Below are 16,798 nucleotides of genomic sequence, written 5' to 3' on the forward strand. Positions count from 1 at the left end.
GGGTTTTTTTTGGGGGGCTAGAAATCGCAGCTTGAATAGAAAGCAAATGTGTGCAATCATATACAATTAATCTAAAACGGGTGAAAATGCGTACTACGGAAATAAAGTTTGGCTTAATGGAGATCAAGGGCCTGGAACCATGACACGTGCCCAGCATGTAATAAAGTGTAATAAAGGCAATATATTTTAGCACGCTGATAGTTTCAGACCTGTTCATCTGGTTAAATATTCGGGTTTAATTCAGAAGCTCTACTGGGTGACACAGCTAGCATAGCTAGCCTCAAGACTTTACCTTGACATCCATTACATGTCCACCCGTGTGATTTGGTGCATATTGGCATTGACAGGTAGGTGGCTCCAAGGCTGTGTGAAAATAGAAAGATATCTCAGGCAAGTGTTAGAGAGGAGACTTAATATCGGTGTGGAAATTCTTTGAAATGGCCTCCTTCCTCCAATGGAGGCATCTCACCTCGCAGGCATATGTAACAGAGTAAGCCGCGCTAATGCTGGGTATTCGTAAGAAATGTAATGATTTACTTTATGACGTAGAAGTACATAATAAACAAGAAGAGTTGCATCAGACATTTGAAATATTACGTGTGCTTCAATTTAAATGTTTACAGTCTAAATATTCTCGATTGTAACAGAAATGTGTCATTTTCATCGTCTGAGAGCAGTCCATTGAGGGCTAGATGCCTAGTAAAGGATCAAAAATAACATCATGTTTGTAATGACAGACTTGAAATAGTCCAAAATGATATTGGGAGTAGCTCTTAGAGGGTTAGGACCCCCAGTAAAGAATAAAATATCAAAAAAATATATATATTCGTGATGAGCAACCTCCAAAATAGCATAAGGCCGGGTTTATACTTCAAGGTCAAAATGCTTACACGCACGCATGTTCCTAGCGCTTTTCTGACACGTCATCTGAGCAAGTTGTCAGAAATGAACGTGACGCATGCGTGAGTTCAACTACCAGCAAACATATGGATGGTGTGCATGTTCAGTTTTTGGTATTTGACGTCAGCATCGTTGTTTTCTATCAGCTTCTCCATAGTGACCGACATGCCTGTCAGAACAGCTGGCATCAAATCGCCAGCTCTTTGAAAGTGGATATGGAAACGTGCAAAACGAAATGGACGCAAATTTAAGACTGTGTGAGTGGAAAATGTCTGAGAAAAGAAGTCAAGATTTAGTCATTGCGAAATGAAACGATGTGACGGCAAGCCGCATTGCAGCTCCAACAGGATCAATGTGCGCACCTCGATGTTTGATAAATGGTTCGATGCAGTGAAGCAAGTCATCAAAGTTAAATGCGAAAGTATTTCTGGTACTTCATCCATTTCTCGTATAGGGAATACAAGCGTTGTATCACTATGATAGGTAATATACAGTACATTTAAAGCTCTCATATACCATCTTCTATGTCTCTGTTGCCATCCTCTTCTTCTCGTCTTTCTTCCCTCAACTTACAACACAGCGAAACTGGACGTTGTTTTGTCACCGTGATGGGGTCTCGCACTGCCACCTGCTGGAATCTTGAGATTTACATAAAGTCCTCATACAAGTACAGACAGTACACTGTTTGCGTAGCAGCAGCGTCCACAAGCACACACAACACGTAGTGTTAGGTATATTCCGGCCCTAAGACGACACTCCACATGCCTAAGTGTTACCAATTCCCATTTTTTCAAAGTTTTAGGGGGTCAGTTGACATGACATGCACAAGTTCAAGGCCTTCAGATTGTTTTTCCTGTAGACACCTCTTGGTTTACTTTTTTTCATAAGGGTGTTATTTCCTGAACATAATATGATCCAAAATGGCCTAAAGATGGAGGGTTTTCAGGTCTAGAAGGCTAAACTTAAACTTAGAGGGGAAGCAAGCCCAAAAAAGCTGGACATCTTGCATAATTAGACAACAAGATGAGTTGAACAGTGTGTCATATGTGGGCCTTTTCTCACACCGGTGGGTCACAAGGCACCAGACACAAAAGTAGTGTCAAGGCATTCATAAGTAGCTCTTATGAGCACAATTACAAAAAAATGGTAGTGCACGCACGATTAGCCTTTTATTATTTTTTGGGATGAAGAGTTTGTTAACTTCACTGTTTATGACAACACCATCCTTTGGGCATGTGCCTGAAGCCTAAAATAACTTTAGAAAAACCAGTAATGTCTCATTAGCAATGTGTGGTCCTTACGCTGCAGTATTCGTTCCATGTGTGGTCGAAACATTTTTAGCAGGAATTCAAGGAGGAACAGGGAGAGTTAATGCCCGAGAAGTCTACCTTGCTACTGATTGGCCGCATTTATTAAACAGAAGCAGGAAGTGACTACTTAATCACCTACAGCGTGTGGCCCTGCGAATTGGAAACATCTGCTTATTACATGCTTAGCATTTCCATTTAGGTAGGGAGAACACGGCTGAATGCCGTGGAACACAGAGGGAGCGGACGTGCTGTTTGTAAGCCCTGGCGCAGGAGCATCATGGTGGCCGAGTCCTGTCTCTTATTTAACTCGAACCCCCATTCACTTCTCCCAACAGATGAAGTCCCAGAACTGACTGCTTTGTTTTTTCAGTAATTATAAGAAACTAGCTGTGTGAGCCCTGGGCTCCTAGAAACCATGGATTCTGGCACTTCAGTCGCATCGGTTGTGCATTAGCGACTAAGTGAGTTTCTCTTTTCTAGGCGGTTTCACTTTGACGACATAATCGCTTTCTTTGAGCTCATCTGGATGGACAGACAGATAAACACTTCCACGCGTACACATTTACATATAAGACAAGTGGCCGACATGCTTTCCAGGAGCCCTATATCTTTTGTGATGCTTTATTTAAAAAAAACAAAAAAAAAAAAACAAACAGTAAATCCATCCTGGAAAATGTAAGCAGGCATAAATCATTCATCATCCAGGAAAGGATCAGGAGACTCTCTTAAGGCGTTTTCACACTCCTAGCCGGTTTGCTTTGCTCCGAGCCAGGAGATATTCGTTACTTTGTTTCAGTTTCACGTTGCTTTTCATACTGCAAACTTTGAAGTGGCCCGAATGTACCAATAAACATCCCATGGGCACATCGTGGACTTTGTTCATTGGACAGAGTTATTTATTTCCCAGGAAAAAAATATCAATGATGTCAACAAGAGTTGTGTTTTTGCACCACTGCATTTCCCACAATTATTTGGATTTTTTATCAAATGCAGCTCCATTATCAAACAACTAAAAGACTCCTTTAAAAGTAGGCGCTGCTTTGAATGGTGCAAAAAGGACACGTTTCAAGTTGGCGAGTGTACAAAAGAAGGCAAGCTGTGCTGAAGGCACACACCGATGTGCTTCTGTTTTATGATAGTATAAGTGGCAGGTGACTTTCCTATACTGTAATTGTATTAACGTAACCTCAATTTAGTTTAAGTTACATATTGTAATAAGAAAGACACGGGTACATCAAAAAAGGTTTGGGGCAGCCATCCATATATTGTGCCCTGGCTGCTGAAATTTTGATGGGATGTTTTCAGGTTGAAGTCCAAAACAGAACTGATTTTGGGTTGACAAGATGGCAGCTTTAAAGGCCATGACAGGAAGTGATGTCATCTGGACAGGAACCAGAAATGACATCTTCAGGACTGGAAGTTTCGTCATTAATAGCGCTGGCACCTAGTGGGACTTCCCGGAGATAAGCCTGCAGAGGATGAAGAGAGAAAGTTAGTGCAGCTCGCCGCCACCCCCGGTCTGACGTGGTACTACTGTTATTTAGGCCCTCTAGCTGCCTCCCAATCGCGTGTGTGTGATAACATCTACTGTCTTACCTTTTGTAGACATTTCCTAATAATGTTCATTTTGGAATCTCTCAGTAACTTTTGCTACATACAAAATGTCACCATTAGTAAACCACCATATCTGCATCGCCGGAAAAAGGACGCCCACCTGCCTATGCATATCAGAAGATCGTCGGTCTCACAGAGAACTGCTCTTCGTTCCTTGACGCCCCTGTATGTGTCTTGATCGCGCCAATCACAAGTGCATTGATATCAATTTTGTTTGTCCTTTTTCTACAAGTGCTGTCAGATCACACTCGTGCAAGAGGCTCCGAGCCTGAATCAAGCTGGTAATTGTACGAGTTGTTTTGTGTGGATTGTGTAACACAAGTATGTGCATATTAATTTTTTTCCTTTTTATTGTTTTATTGCTCCGTGTTAACACTCAAATTCATTATGCTGTAAATGAGATTCTGTAATTACCGACAGCAGATGCATAGCATGACTACCATAGCAGGCACAAATTCCCCCATAATGCACAGTATTTCCTGTAGTTACATCGATCCTGTGTTGAATCACAGCCATTCCTCACCCAAACTGCGCTCCATTGTTTGCTTGGTACTGCATCAAGACCAAAGGGTCTCGGTACAGTTGCTTTGGTCTGCCCCAGAGTACACTTGGCGTATTCGCATCTATCTATCTAAATGAATCGGATTACAGAGGAAATTGCAACAGACTTCGGAACAAAAAGCACCAAATGAACAAGGTATGAAAACACTTTTAGAAAGAATTGTACAAAAAAACAAAATGCAGGGCCTAGTCCTGAAACACACTTCTGCGTATCTTAAATATAGACTGATGATACATATTTTGCTAATCCACATCCAAGGAGTCCAGTTAAGTCACAGCTCCAATAAATGACTGGAAGCCAGCTTCCATTAAGAGAATGGTGATGGACAGCCTGGAGCCCCGGCCATTGCTGCGACTCAATGGCACGATGTCAGGTGCCTGAACAAATCTAAAATGACGACCTTCCTACTTTCTGCTGCCGCTGCCCTTCAGATAAAAAAGGCAAAAATGAATGCCAAAATGCGCGCAAGTCTTTCATATTAAATCACTGACCTCTCTTCTTCTCTCCCCCCCAAATGTGGTACTCTTATATCGATCTCTTCATTCTCTGCTTGTCTTTTTCTGTTCTCATTTATTGGGAATACACAGGAGGCCACAAGACGAGGGATGTCTTTGCAAACCCGAGGGGAGAGCTTGACGACCTCGCGTTGTTGGGCACACTCATCTTGTGCATGAAAGGTTAATCAATAATAATTTAACCTGAACACAGCTTGTTAGTGTGAATATCCATATCCAGAGTTGTAGATGTTCATATTTGATGTCTTACATAATTTCAATTACTTCTCGAGAGTCTTATTTTTACATAAGGCTAGGAATTCCCAGAGTTCCCACGATGCAACATTACCATGATACCCGAGTCACAAAGTGATGAGAATATTGCAGTGTTTTTACAATGTAATTCATATTGTCATTTGTTATTCCTTTTTTTTTTATTTCACTGAAGTTAGAAATGGCCCCGTTTTTCCTGCAATATATCGTATAATTGTGTATCTTTTTATATCGTACATATGGTATGCAGTGTGTAGCAGATGAATGTCAGCGGAGTTATTTAAAGCGATCTTCGCTGGAAACTTGTGTCCATTTCCATCATCTGCCCTCCCTCTCACAGCCCTCCTGGTGTTTTTTGTTTTTTCAGGTCCACAGCAAAGATAAGAAGTACGTGTGTAAAGTGTGCAGCAGAGTCTTCATGTCAGCAGCCAGCGTGGGAATCAAGCACGGCTCGCGACGTCATGGAGTGTGTGCTGACTGCTCAGGTCGAGGAATGTCCTCCTTTATAGATCAGAATGGAACAGAAGGTTCACCAGACGATGACATGTACCCCGTGGAAAATCAGTTCACAGACGACCCTGATGATCTTAAGGCAGACGTGGACGAGGAGATGGTGGACGGGGATGCCGAAGGAGACGGGGAAGGAGATGTGGATGAAGATGTGAAATGGAAAGCTGACTCAGGAATGTCGCAGCCACATGTCATCCTCGATGACGACAAAGAGGAGAGCGATTCTGCACAAGAACCCGAGCACCATGGCGAGAGTGACAAAGATTTCACGTGGATTTCTTAGTCCTTCTTTTCAAAGGATACCTTAAATTAGCCTTTGCAATGATTTAAGACGACAATGTAAGCCGTTACAGAACCAATATTTACTTGTGCACATTTTTCCGTAAATTGTGGATCTGCGAAAGCTAGGGAGTGTTTAATTCTTTTTTTTTTTTTTTAAATAGCCTTTAGAAGTTATAATATTACAAAGAGAATATCTGCAGGAAAGGCGTTGAAAATTCTATTGATGTTAGTCAATTGCAAAATAGACTTTCAGTTTTCACCTGGAATTTAAAAACAAAAAATGACCTCTATATATTTGTTTTGTTTTTCCTTTCTTCTGGTGGCAAAATGACTTAGCAGTAAACAGAAAAAGAAAAAAGTGCCATCTGTCATCTTGCTAATTTGCAAACTTCGCTGTTTACCAGGATTTCTGGTAACACATTGTTAGTGTTTCTAATTGCAAACTGTAGCTGTAACATTCTCTGCAGCAGTTTGAATTCGATGGCACAAAACTGCCCCAGATTTGCACTTTAATTGTCGTCCAGTCGAAATTCCCTCCTCGTGTCGTTTACATTTTTCATATTTATAAGCAACTCCGCCAGTCCTCATGACTGTTATTACTGTCTCCGCAGGGCTCCTTTGTCAGCCATGTCAGTTCTTTATAGCCGACATGCGACGCTCTAACTTTTTCTGTTTCTGCAGACTGATGATACTCGATTGATAGTAAACAAGCCAAAGTGCCAAACACATGCAGCATACGTTTATTTAATAAAGAATAGTGCGGTGCATATCAAAGGAAAAGATGGGAAAGTGAAGGAGATTAAGATTACGAGGCATGTCATTGTGCATATCGAAGTGACGAGAGGCCAGTGTAGCGGCCAGCGACCAGCAGGCTGCTTTCCTGTGCTCTGCCCATTCACAACCGGAGGAATTGCAGCTGCAGTATCGGTCCAGGCACTGGAGGGCGCCAGGCAGGAGCATGGCAGTCCTATCACAGTGAGAGGTTAGCTACCTTACACGCGAGTAATCATGGCCGGTGTGTTCTTTGCCCGCTCAACTGTGGACGTGCGTTCAGGTACACAGTGACAACACCTCCGGCTTTTTGCCTTTTGTTGTCATTTAGCTAAATGTAACTCTCCGGAAGTGAGGTGATGCACTCAAGAAGATAAGATCGGAGTAAGTCCACAAAAGTCCAGTTTGATGTTGTTGAATCCAAACAGGCTTCGTCTCCTTAAAAGAACACGTGAACCTTTTGCGCTTATGTTTGGCACTTCAGATCCAGTGTAAAAGTATATTTAAAAGAAAATTCAAAGAGAGATAGAAAGGATGGCCACTGAGCAAACACGTAATAACAAGAAAATGAAAGAGTCAGTGACACTGGATACAGAGATATGTTTATTCTTACTCTTCTTCTTATTATTATTACTACATTCTTGGTTTGTACCGCCTTACTTCATGAAGAAAACGTAGGACGGCCACACTTCCGTCAGCACCTCCCTGTTTGACACCATCACAGAGAAGGATTTTTTGTTCAGAGTGAGGAACTGTTCAAAATGAAAATATTTATTTACTGTAATACTTGGTTCCGGAACTCCTTCCAAGGGCTCTCTTTCTATTTCAAAAATTTCGTACGAAAGAAGGAAATCCTGCTGCATTGCATGGGGAGGGAGGGAGGGAGTGGGGTAGCCGGTCTGCGAGCGGCCTCCTTTAACGAGATCGCAGAACTGCGACCGGGACTGCCGAGGGTCCGTCGGTGTCGGCGTCCCACTCACGACGTCTTCTGTTTCCAGGGTGCTTTATCAAAAATAATAGATATGTATAACAGGACTTGGCCTTTCTTAGGAATTTTATATATTCAATATTTTTTTATTTAAGCTCTCGAGAAGCACCCAATTATGCTTTAAAAACAAATAGCTTTTTTCGTATAGTACCTAATAAGATTCTATGTATTTTGTCCAGTTCCCAGTTGGGTTTAACAAGTTCGTATTTTTGTTGAAAACTTATTTATTAAAAGTTGTTCAAGTTGGAGATGCTGTTTTATAAACATTCCTTCCAATTTACCAATTTATGCATCCAATTTAAAACTTTTTTTGTTTTTTTTTTGTTTAAATGTCTGTGCCAGGATATTTTATCTTTAGCGTGAGAGTGACATTTGATTTATTACACGCTGAATGCTGAGCTTTACTACATGTTTAATTTTAAACGTGTGCATATATTTCTATATGTATGTGTGTGGGAATTTCTACTTGAGTGTGTGTGAGTGAGTGGGTGGGTGGGTGTGCTAACGGGCTGTATGGACGGACACGCGCACACATGTATATGTCTGTGTACACGCCATGCGCATACACACGTATACATGTACAGACAGACATTAGTTTCGGAGTATACATATATATGAGAAAAGCTTTTATATTTTGCCTTGTCGTAGACAGCGAGCCGCGTGGCTTTCAGAACGTTTTTTCATAATATTATTGTGCCAGTTATGTGCTTTTTTGTAAAAGAAGAATAAATAAGAGAAGCTAACTTATTTGTTATATATTGTTGAAAAGGTATATATAGCACATGCTTCTATATTACTAACGTACACTAAATGACAAATGTTATACCAAAAATAATCTAATATACGTTGTACACATAAAGTGCTGTTTTGTTTTTTATTTTTTGTTTTTATATTTTCTTATTTTCACTTTTGAGGTGTGCAGATTCTAAGCTTTGATAAATTGTGTTTGATTCATTTTTGTAATTCTTCTGTATTTAATGATCCTCGCCAACAGCAGAGATTGCATTTTCAAGAACCAGACAGCTTTCACGATTTGCAATTTCTGCTTGCAAACCACCGTGACGGAAACTTCTGACTTTTATTATCCAGGAACTTTTTTTTTTTCGGTTTGTATATTTTTTTGATGAATTGCTATCCAGTTGGCGAGGGTCTGTCTCTCTTCAGATTTTTATTACTTGATTTTTTTTTTTTGTATTCGAAATTTAACTTTGAATTATTTGGATCGTTTTCATTTACTGTATCAGGAGAATAGCTTTTCCGAAGTTAATTAATTTATTGATTATTTTTCCAATCATAATCGATCTATATATTTAGTAGGCGTATCGATTCTTTGTTAAGAGCTCTTTCATTTCTGGGTTTCTCGATGACAGCAGCAGTTTGTGTGCGGAGCCCGACGGCGGACCTTTGGGCCAACAGCGCCATCTAGCGGTAGAACTAGGTCAATAGCAGAAGTCTAACGTGGCGCGGCTGTGCCGAGGCGGCGGCGTCACGTGACTGGATGCCGGCGACGCGCCAAGAGCTGCGGACACTCAGAGTCTGAAATCAGTCGGCCGCGGTGAGCTCAGCGGGCGGCTCGGCGGCTTGCCTGTCGCCTCTTCGCTTCACTTCTTTCGGTTTCCTTGTGCTTCTTATAATTCGCAGGGACGCGATATCAGCCACCAAACTGAGAAAATCTATTTTTGTTTCCCGCAGCTGACATTGTCTGATCGAGTCAGCCGGCTAGCGTCACAGATAGCGGGGCTGGGAAAAACGAAAGTCAATGAATGGCAAGAAGAGGAAACCTGGGTGAGCAGATCAGGGATGCCGCCGCTTTAAAGGAGCGGCCATCGGACTGACCGATAAAGCGGCGCATTGTTTCGTTTGTTATACCAAAGCTAAGATGAGGTTTCTGCACACCTCGGTTTTATTTTAGAAATGCAAAACTGGAACAATTTGCAATATTTAAAAAAAAAAAAGCCTGTTTAGCTTGATATGTGCAAATCTTGAAGCCATAAATATGGTTACTATAGTCTATTTCGAAACTATTCCGATTATTTTAGATTTTGTGCTTAATGAGTGCTGTGTGTACACTTTCATATATATTATTTATTTTATTTTTCTCGACATGATTCGACATGTCTTTAATAGGACAGTGCTTGAAACTGTTGAATTTCTCTGTTGGGAATATTGTCCTCTATGATACTGACTTTATAATAATTATTATTATAAACCTGTGTTTGTAATGGAGATGTGTTAAAGAATACAAAAAAAAAGAGTTAGTAATCACAATTAGTGGGAGAAGATAACAGTGCATTGTACTGATTTTTCTGTATATGATAGTCCTGATGATTTTACCTTTTTCTATCTGAATCATACAATTCCTGTACCTTGTTGGCAGGCCAGCGGCCTGTCGCTCTTTATTCTCAATTTCATGTTAAGGAGATTAGTTTAACAATATTTGCAAACCAATCAGTCTGAATAAATTTGGAAATTGCTGCTGACTACAAAGCTTGTGGATTTTCTTTTCTTATTTTTAAACGTGGTCTCGAGCCACTGCTGGCCATCATTGTGGACAATGAAAGAGCATCTGTGTGGTCACAAGGCGAACAAGCGAGCCAATCACGGGCTGCGACTGGGGCAGAGCTGGACCGGAGGGTACTGATTGGCACGTTGTCATGGTGACTCTAGAGCCTGGTGAGTAATGATGATGAGTTTAGAGCTATGGGAATTATTACTTACACCCACTTCAAGTCTGCCCTGGCAGTGCCGGACACCAGGGCATCACGGGCAGTGTTAGTACATGTGCTACACTCGCGGATTTAGCACAACTTGTCGCACATTTCCTCCATTACTGGGTCACTTGACTCAGACCAGCACTGGGCATAAAATCTTGGATGATGAGCCTGGTAAGTGTAAGTTCAGAGGTGCCCAGTTGGCACAGTATTTTTGCGCTATAAGTCTTGGGTTCAAATCCTCTGAGGGATTTGCATGTTCTCCACTTGTGTATGCCGTTTTTTCTGGATACTCCAGGCCTTTTCCACCAAAGGCAAAATTGAAAGGCATCTTTAAGTTGGCTCAAGTGAGTGTGACAGACTGGCACCCAACCCAGGGCCTGTTTCCACCTTTCCTTAAAGGAATATTCCATCCAAAAAAAAAAAAAATTATTTGTTACTTACCCCATGTAGTTTGTAGTGGTGGCCGCAAAAATCAAATGTTTTAATAGAGAGACTACAGAATGAAAATTTCAATTGAACGGGACGCTGTGGTGACAACTCTGGACAATGGCAAATGATATGAAAAACAGCCATAGGAAAAAAAGATAAAGAATTCACGTAACTCGTGTTGCAAAATCCATGTGTCAGTTATTCATTCTTAGGTTTGGACTGTGCAAAATAAATGCATTTACTGCTGAAATACTATCAGCAATTACTGACGGAAATCTCGGCCTAAAAGTTAAACAGGAAAGGCTCATTCCCACAATACTGTGCGTTTGAATTGAAGATGGCAATCTTGGCCAGTGTGGCGGGAGAGAAGCGAGTCTTCAAATCTAAAGGGCAGACACACGTGAAAGGCTTCTGGGTCGTGGGCTTTTTCTAGAAAGGTCGATTTAAAAGAAGGGCGGTACGGTGGCGCAGTGGGTAGTGCTGCTGCCTTGCAGTTAGGAGACCTGGGTTCACAGGTTTGCCTGTTCTCCCCATGTCTGCGTGGGTTTCCTCCCACAGTCCAAAGACATGCAGGTTAGCTGGACTGGCGATCCTAAATTGGCCCTGGTGTGTGCTTGGTGTGTGGGTGCGCCCTGCCCGGGGTTTGTTTCCTGTCTTGTGCCCTGACCCCCGTGACCCTGTAATTAGGATACAGCGGGTTGGATAATGGATGGATGGATTTAAAATATCTTAGCGTTTTGCACCTTTTAAGTATTCAACTGGATGACTTGACGTGACAACACAAGTAACATCAGACTTTTTCAATGGACATTTTGATATTTGTGATATCTAGCGTTGGCCACCATACATTAAAACAAACTTCTGTTTTGCAAGAAAACCTGAAATTAAATACTTTTCTCGGCCATCACTACAAAATCAAAATCTGGATCAAATCGATTCAGGGCATGGATGGGAGCTCCCGTTATACACCGTAACATACAACTTGGTTACAAGAGACGCACCGATCACGGTTTCAGGGTTGACCACCAAGTTCACGTTACTACACCTGGCAGATTCAAATTGGGTTTCTTAGCCTTTTATTTATTTTTAATTCACGCTACACTTCTGCATAACTGCCCCTTAGAAACCTTCTGTTCAATACTAAAGTGGCATTATTATAATTCAGATGCGTACCACGGGTGCTACCTGCTCCATTTTTTATGAAGAAAAAGAAATTCTGTAGGCTTATTATTCAGTGATCATAATAATACTAAATAATAAATAAAATCCCCTTAAAACATACACAAAAATATTTATCCATAATACACATGGCATAAAAGAAAACCAAATCTTGTGATAATTACAAGCTGCAACTGCAATGCAATATTCTAATAATAAATTGTAGTAAAATGTAATAATATAAATGTTAGCAAGCCGGTCCAAGTTTCCCCGTACAACGAACACGTCACACTCTTCAGTAGGCCAGCCTGCCGTTCACTAAACCCACACGTGAAGAAGCAGCTGCTGTCCGTGTTCGCCGAGAGGGCCTCAATTCATTGGCTCGTAGCTTCTGCTCAACGCGTACTTCATTCTTTCTTTCTCTCTTTCTTTCTTTCTTTCTTTCTTTCGTTTCTTTTCTCACACTCTTCTATTTCCCCTCCATGCACAGCAGGAATCCTCAGATTCCCTTTTCTCAGCTTATTGCTCCACTTTCTTTAATGGAAAAGCTAAAACTCCGTCACTCTCTCCAAAAGTATAACGGCTGGCTGGCTGTCTGCTCACAAGACGCTCAGCAGCAAAATGACTTGTGCAATTCCTTAACTAATGTACAGTAATAGTTGGCATAATGGACGACTACAACTAAAACACTAGATTTGGGAATTTCAGTTACTGAATTGATTCTTTGGGTTTGTTAGATTCATTTTTAGATTCGGACACTGGCGCCTAGTAAAGTCTGGTCAGGTTTCCCCCCTCTAATCACATCTCAGTTATGTAATCATTCATACATGAATTTGTGTATAAATACATATTTAACATGATGATAATTCAGGTTGGTCCTGTTTTGGCTCGACCACACATTATTAAAATAAGATATTATATCACAGAATCACAACGTTGTTTTCAGGTGATGACGCAGTTTGAACTCCAAAGAATCAGATAACGAAATGTGCAGTGCGGTCGATGTGCTGAAATCAGGTCACTGCTAGAAATTCAAAGCATTTCTTTGCGGTACACTTGTGTAAATAAAGCCGGGTGGCCAACTCCAGCCTGGCTGCCGGTTTTCATTCTCTTTTCCTAATCAGTTTTTACTGCTAATGAACGTCTTTTCCCATCATTTTAAAAGCCCTCGTTTCAAGGATTCAGTCCTCTGAATTGATTCTTTTCTTCGTTAAATGGCAGCCAAACAGAAATGAGACGTGAAACGAGCCGACAGATGACCAGCTCAACTGGGATTTCAAACTCCAACCAGTTTCTTAATGAGAAGCCGATTCTTGCTGTTAATGAAACCCGTTATTTAATTCCATGGCTTGTTGCTGCTCTCTATCTGCCAAAACGGTTGGTTTTTCGTCAAGATGTTTGGTGACCTGAGAGATCATCCTTACCGAGACCTTCTCCTTTCTCTTATTTTCAGATATTGTGTGATGGACACAGGCGAGCTGGTCAGGTGGCGGCTTGTTTTGTGTCTCATTACTGTTTGGCTGTTGATTAAAGGGGTCTGAGTCAAGTTCATTAAAACGAAGGTTAAAGAAGTTAATTAGCAGCCAAAACTGGTCACTAATGAAGAAGACGGTTAGAATGAAAACCTGCAGCCACAGCAGCCCTCCAGGACTGGAGTTTGAAACCCGTGGTATAAAGGGATATGGACTTATTAGTTTTAATATTGATTATATATTCAGTTTAAAACAATTATGTTTCATTTGTAAAGCGCTGTTCCAAAGCACAAAGCACTTTGTATTAACGCGTTGTAAGACACAAAACAATGAATCTATTCAAATGTGAACGCATTGCTGCTGTATACAATACAATACAATACAGTTTATTTTTGTATAGCCCAAAATCACACAGGAAGTGCCGCAATGGGCTTTAACAGGCCCTGCCTTTTGACAGCCCCCCAGCCTTGACTCTCTGAGAAGACAAGGAAAAACTCCCAATAAAAACCTTGTAGGGAAAAATGGAAGAAACCTCAGGAAAGGCAGTTCAAAGAGAGACCCCTTTCCAGGTAGGTTGGGCGTGCAGTGGGGGTCAATACAATACAATACAATACAATACACAGAACAGAACAATTCCTTTTCTGTATCGTACTTGTATCATGAACGGCAGTTTTCGTTTGCCAGCAGTGATGTATTGTGAACGTAAAAGCGTCACGAGCGACTGGTTCAGGAGGTTCTCGTGCAGACGCGCTGTGAACATCTGCCAGCATTGGTAAAACAAAACACGCGGATGCCCCGACACTGCAGGAAACGCATGCGCTTTAACGCTTCCCAATCGGTTTGGACGATTCTCTGAAGATAGTTGTTTATAAAGAGCACGTTGTTAACAAATCGGCCACAACTAGAAATGCCTGTAAAGCTAAACAAATTGCTTTTTGCGATCGCTGATCGATCGTAGCGTTGCTGTTGGTGAACTACGACACTTAACAGACTACAGTCTACCCGGGACAGTCACGCCTGAGCCGACTACGCTGCGAGATTCATTATATTAGTAAGACACAAGTGCGTTTAATAAAACAATGTTTTTTGTATTGGTATCAAATCCGAATTTTGCTGGGCTGTTTTTATAATAGAAGAAAGTTAACATCTAGTGGCCGTGCCAGCGGGGTTGTGGTTTGTTCCAGACACCACTTCATGTTAGCCACTCACTCTTCCTTGGGATGCCATAGTGTGCCCTTGTCTAGAAGACTAACGCCTTCACAGACGCCAGGGCTTTTAAATATGGCCCGACTGCCTTGATGAAAGCCGAATTGCTATCCCACTCTCCTCTCTGTTTCAGGACTGCACAAACATCTGCTCCAGTATCTTTCTAACTCTCGAACCCTCGCGGTGTTCTTTCTCCATCACACATAACTCTTGGCATTAGGACCATGTGATGTGTCTCCTCCACTGCAGTGGGCACAGTGGCGCTAAGATTCACACTGCCAGAAAGACCTGATTGATTTGTTTTATGCTGTAGTAACACAGCCAGCCTTGATGTGGTGCACACACACACAAACTCACAGAAACACAATCATTGGCCCAATGAATTGATAAATAATAATGATGACATATTGATCAAATGAAGAACAAACATGCAATATAACAAAACACGGCCATCCCCAGAGCCCTGACAGTGGTGATAAACTACAATAATCGTACAATAAACGACAACGTCCTAAACAAGTCCAAGACAGCAGAGGCCGTTGCTGATGGATGGTTCACCGTAAGGAATGTCAAGTTTGTCCTACCTGTGTCCCTGATGAGGTGACTGGCCGCGCTCCCTCTTATGTGTCCGATCCCTACATCCGAATGGGCAGGCAGGCAGGCACAAGACAGACCATACTGTACATCCAGACAGGAACAGTAGTCCAGTATCCTCAACAGGTTATCCAAATGGGTGAGAACAGTCTATGAAAAGACAGACAGACAGACAGGCGGGCAGACGGAAAACCAACGGTACTCCTGCATCTTGTCAGCTCCCTTTTTAAAGGGCCCGCTGGCTCCTTCTTCTTCTTCCCAGTAGCTCCTGCACCCCCAAACTGTCCAATAGCATGACATCACTGGGGCTGCTGTGTGAGATGTTGTGCCTTTTTAGATAGTGCTGCTCCAACACCACTGAACGTGTCCATGTTCTTTCAGAGGTTCATGACAGGACTTCATGGAAGCCTTTCTCAAATACCTCTTCCTCCTCACCACTCCAGCAAATGGCAGCATCAGTGGAGTTACCTGAGCAATTGCTGACTAACAAGTTTTCCTACCTCAATGGCTGCCCAGTGCTTGCAACCTCACGACTGCCTCTCTGAACCGTCTTCATCCTGGGGTCTTGCCTGTTGCTCCATTCCCAACTCCGCGAGGCCTTTAGTGCTGTCATACATCTGATATCCCTCACCTAACTTGTTTTACTCGACAGTCCCACTGCTCTGTTCTTTTGTCTTTGGGTTTGATGCTGTGGTCAGCAGGGTGGGGTCACTCAGAAGGGTGCCTCCACTTTAAATGGTTAAGGGCTTGCAGGTGGAGCTGCCATGACCTGATTGGTCCAACTCGAAATGCCACCTGTTGTGGCTGTGCTTTTTAACGGGTAGAAATGCTAGGAAGGTGAATTCTTCTCACCGCTGCCCTGCCTTGCACCCGCTGCTGCCAAGACTGGTTTATTGGTCCTGTGCCTCCCACAATCCTGAACTGGATTAAGCAGACTTGAGATTTATTCACATTTATTGTTACACCTTAGATGGTGAAGTAGATGCATTCCAGGATTTAGTTTGTTTAAAGAAACTTTGTCATGAGAGGTAGATTTGTTGTAGGAGGAATATGGATATGTAACAAACTTTGAGGGGGCTTGGGTTCCCGGGCACAGTTTTGGTGGCCATGTGCACGTCTTTATGGTCACAGCCTTTCCGATGTCAAATCCAGCTGAAAACTGCATCAAAAGGTACACTTATCAAGTCACACTGGCTCCGTGAACATCATGACTCGAGTTTATTCCGATGTACTGCCATCTTGTCTCCGACAGTGAACCCTGGGTGTGAAGTAGGAAGGGTTGGCTGAAAAACCAACAGGACCCACTGATGCTGGCGAGTCGGCTCAGATGAAAAGGTGTAAGGAAACGTTGATCCTGTCTGGAAGTAGATGGATATGAATTAGTGTGCAGTTTTGTGAGCAGCACATTACGCAGCCCTTCAACCAGCAACTCTCTTCTTGCACAGCTAGATTGCGAGCTCATAATCCCTGTTTCCTATGTCCGTTTTGTTTAGCATCATTTGTTTGTTTGTTTGTTTGTTT

The 16,798-nt window shown here is 42.1% G+C and overlaps 1 protein-coding gene across 1 annotated transcript in view; it reads left to right on the plus strand.

The window, feature by feature from the left end:
* Positions 1–10,184, plus strand: part of zbtb46 (zinc finger and BTB domain containing 46) — a 156,329-nt gene extending 146,145 nt beyond the window's left edge. The window contains exon 5 of the mRNA XM_039735308.1: positions 5,521–10,184. Within this exon, the coding sequence (XP_039591242.1) occupies positions 5,521–5,946 (426 nt within the window). The 3' untranslated portion in view covers positions 5,947–10,184. The remainder of the gene's footprint in view (positions 1–5,520) is intronic.
* The last annotated feature ends 6,614 nt before the right edge of the window (positions 10,185–16,798 follow it).

The sequence above is a fragment of the Polypterus senegalus genome, chromosome 14 (assembly GCF_016835505.1).
Source record: "Polypterus senegalus isolate Bchr_013 chromosome 14, ASM1683550v1, whole genome shotgun sequence".
NCBI lineage: Eukaryota > Metazoa > Chordata > Cladistia > Polypteriformes > Polypteridae > Polypterus > Polypterus senegalus.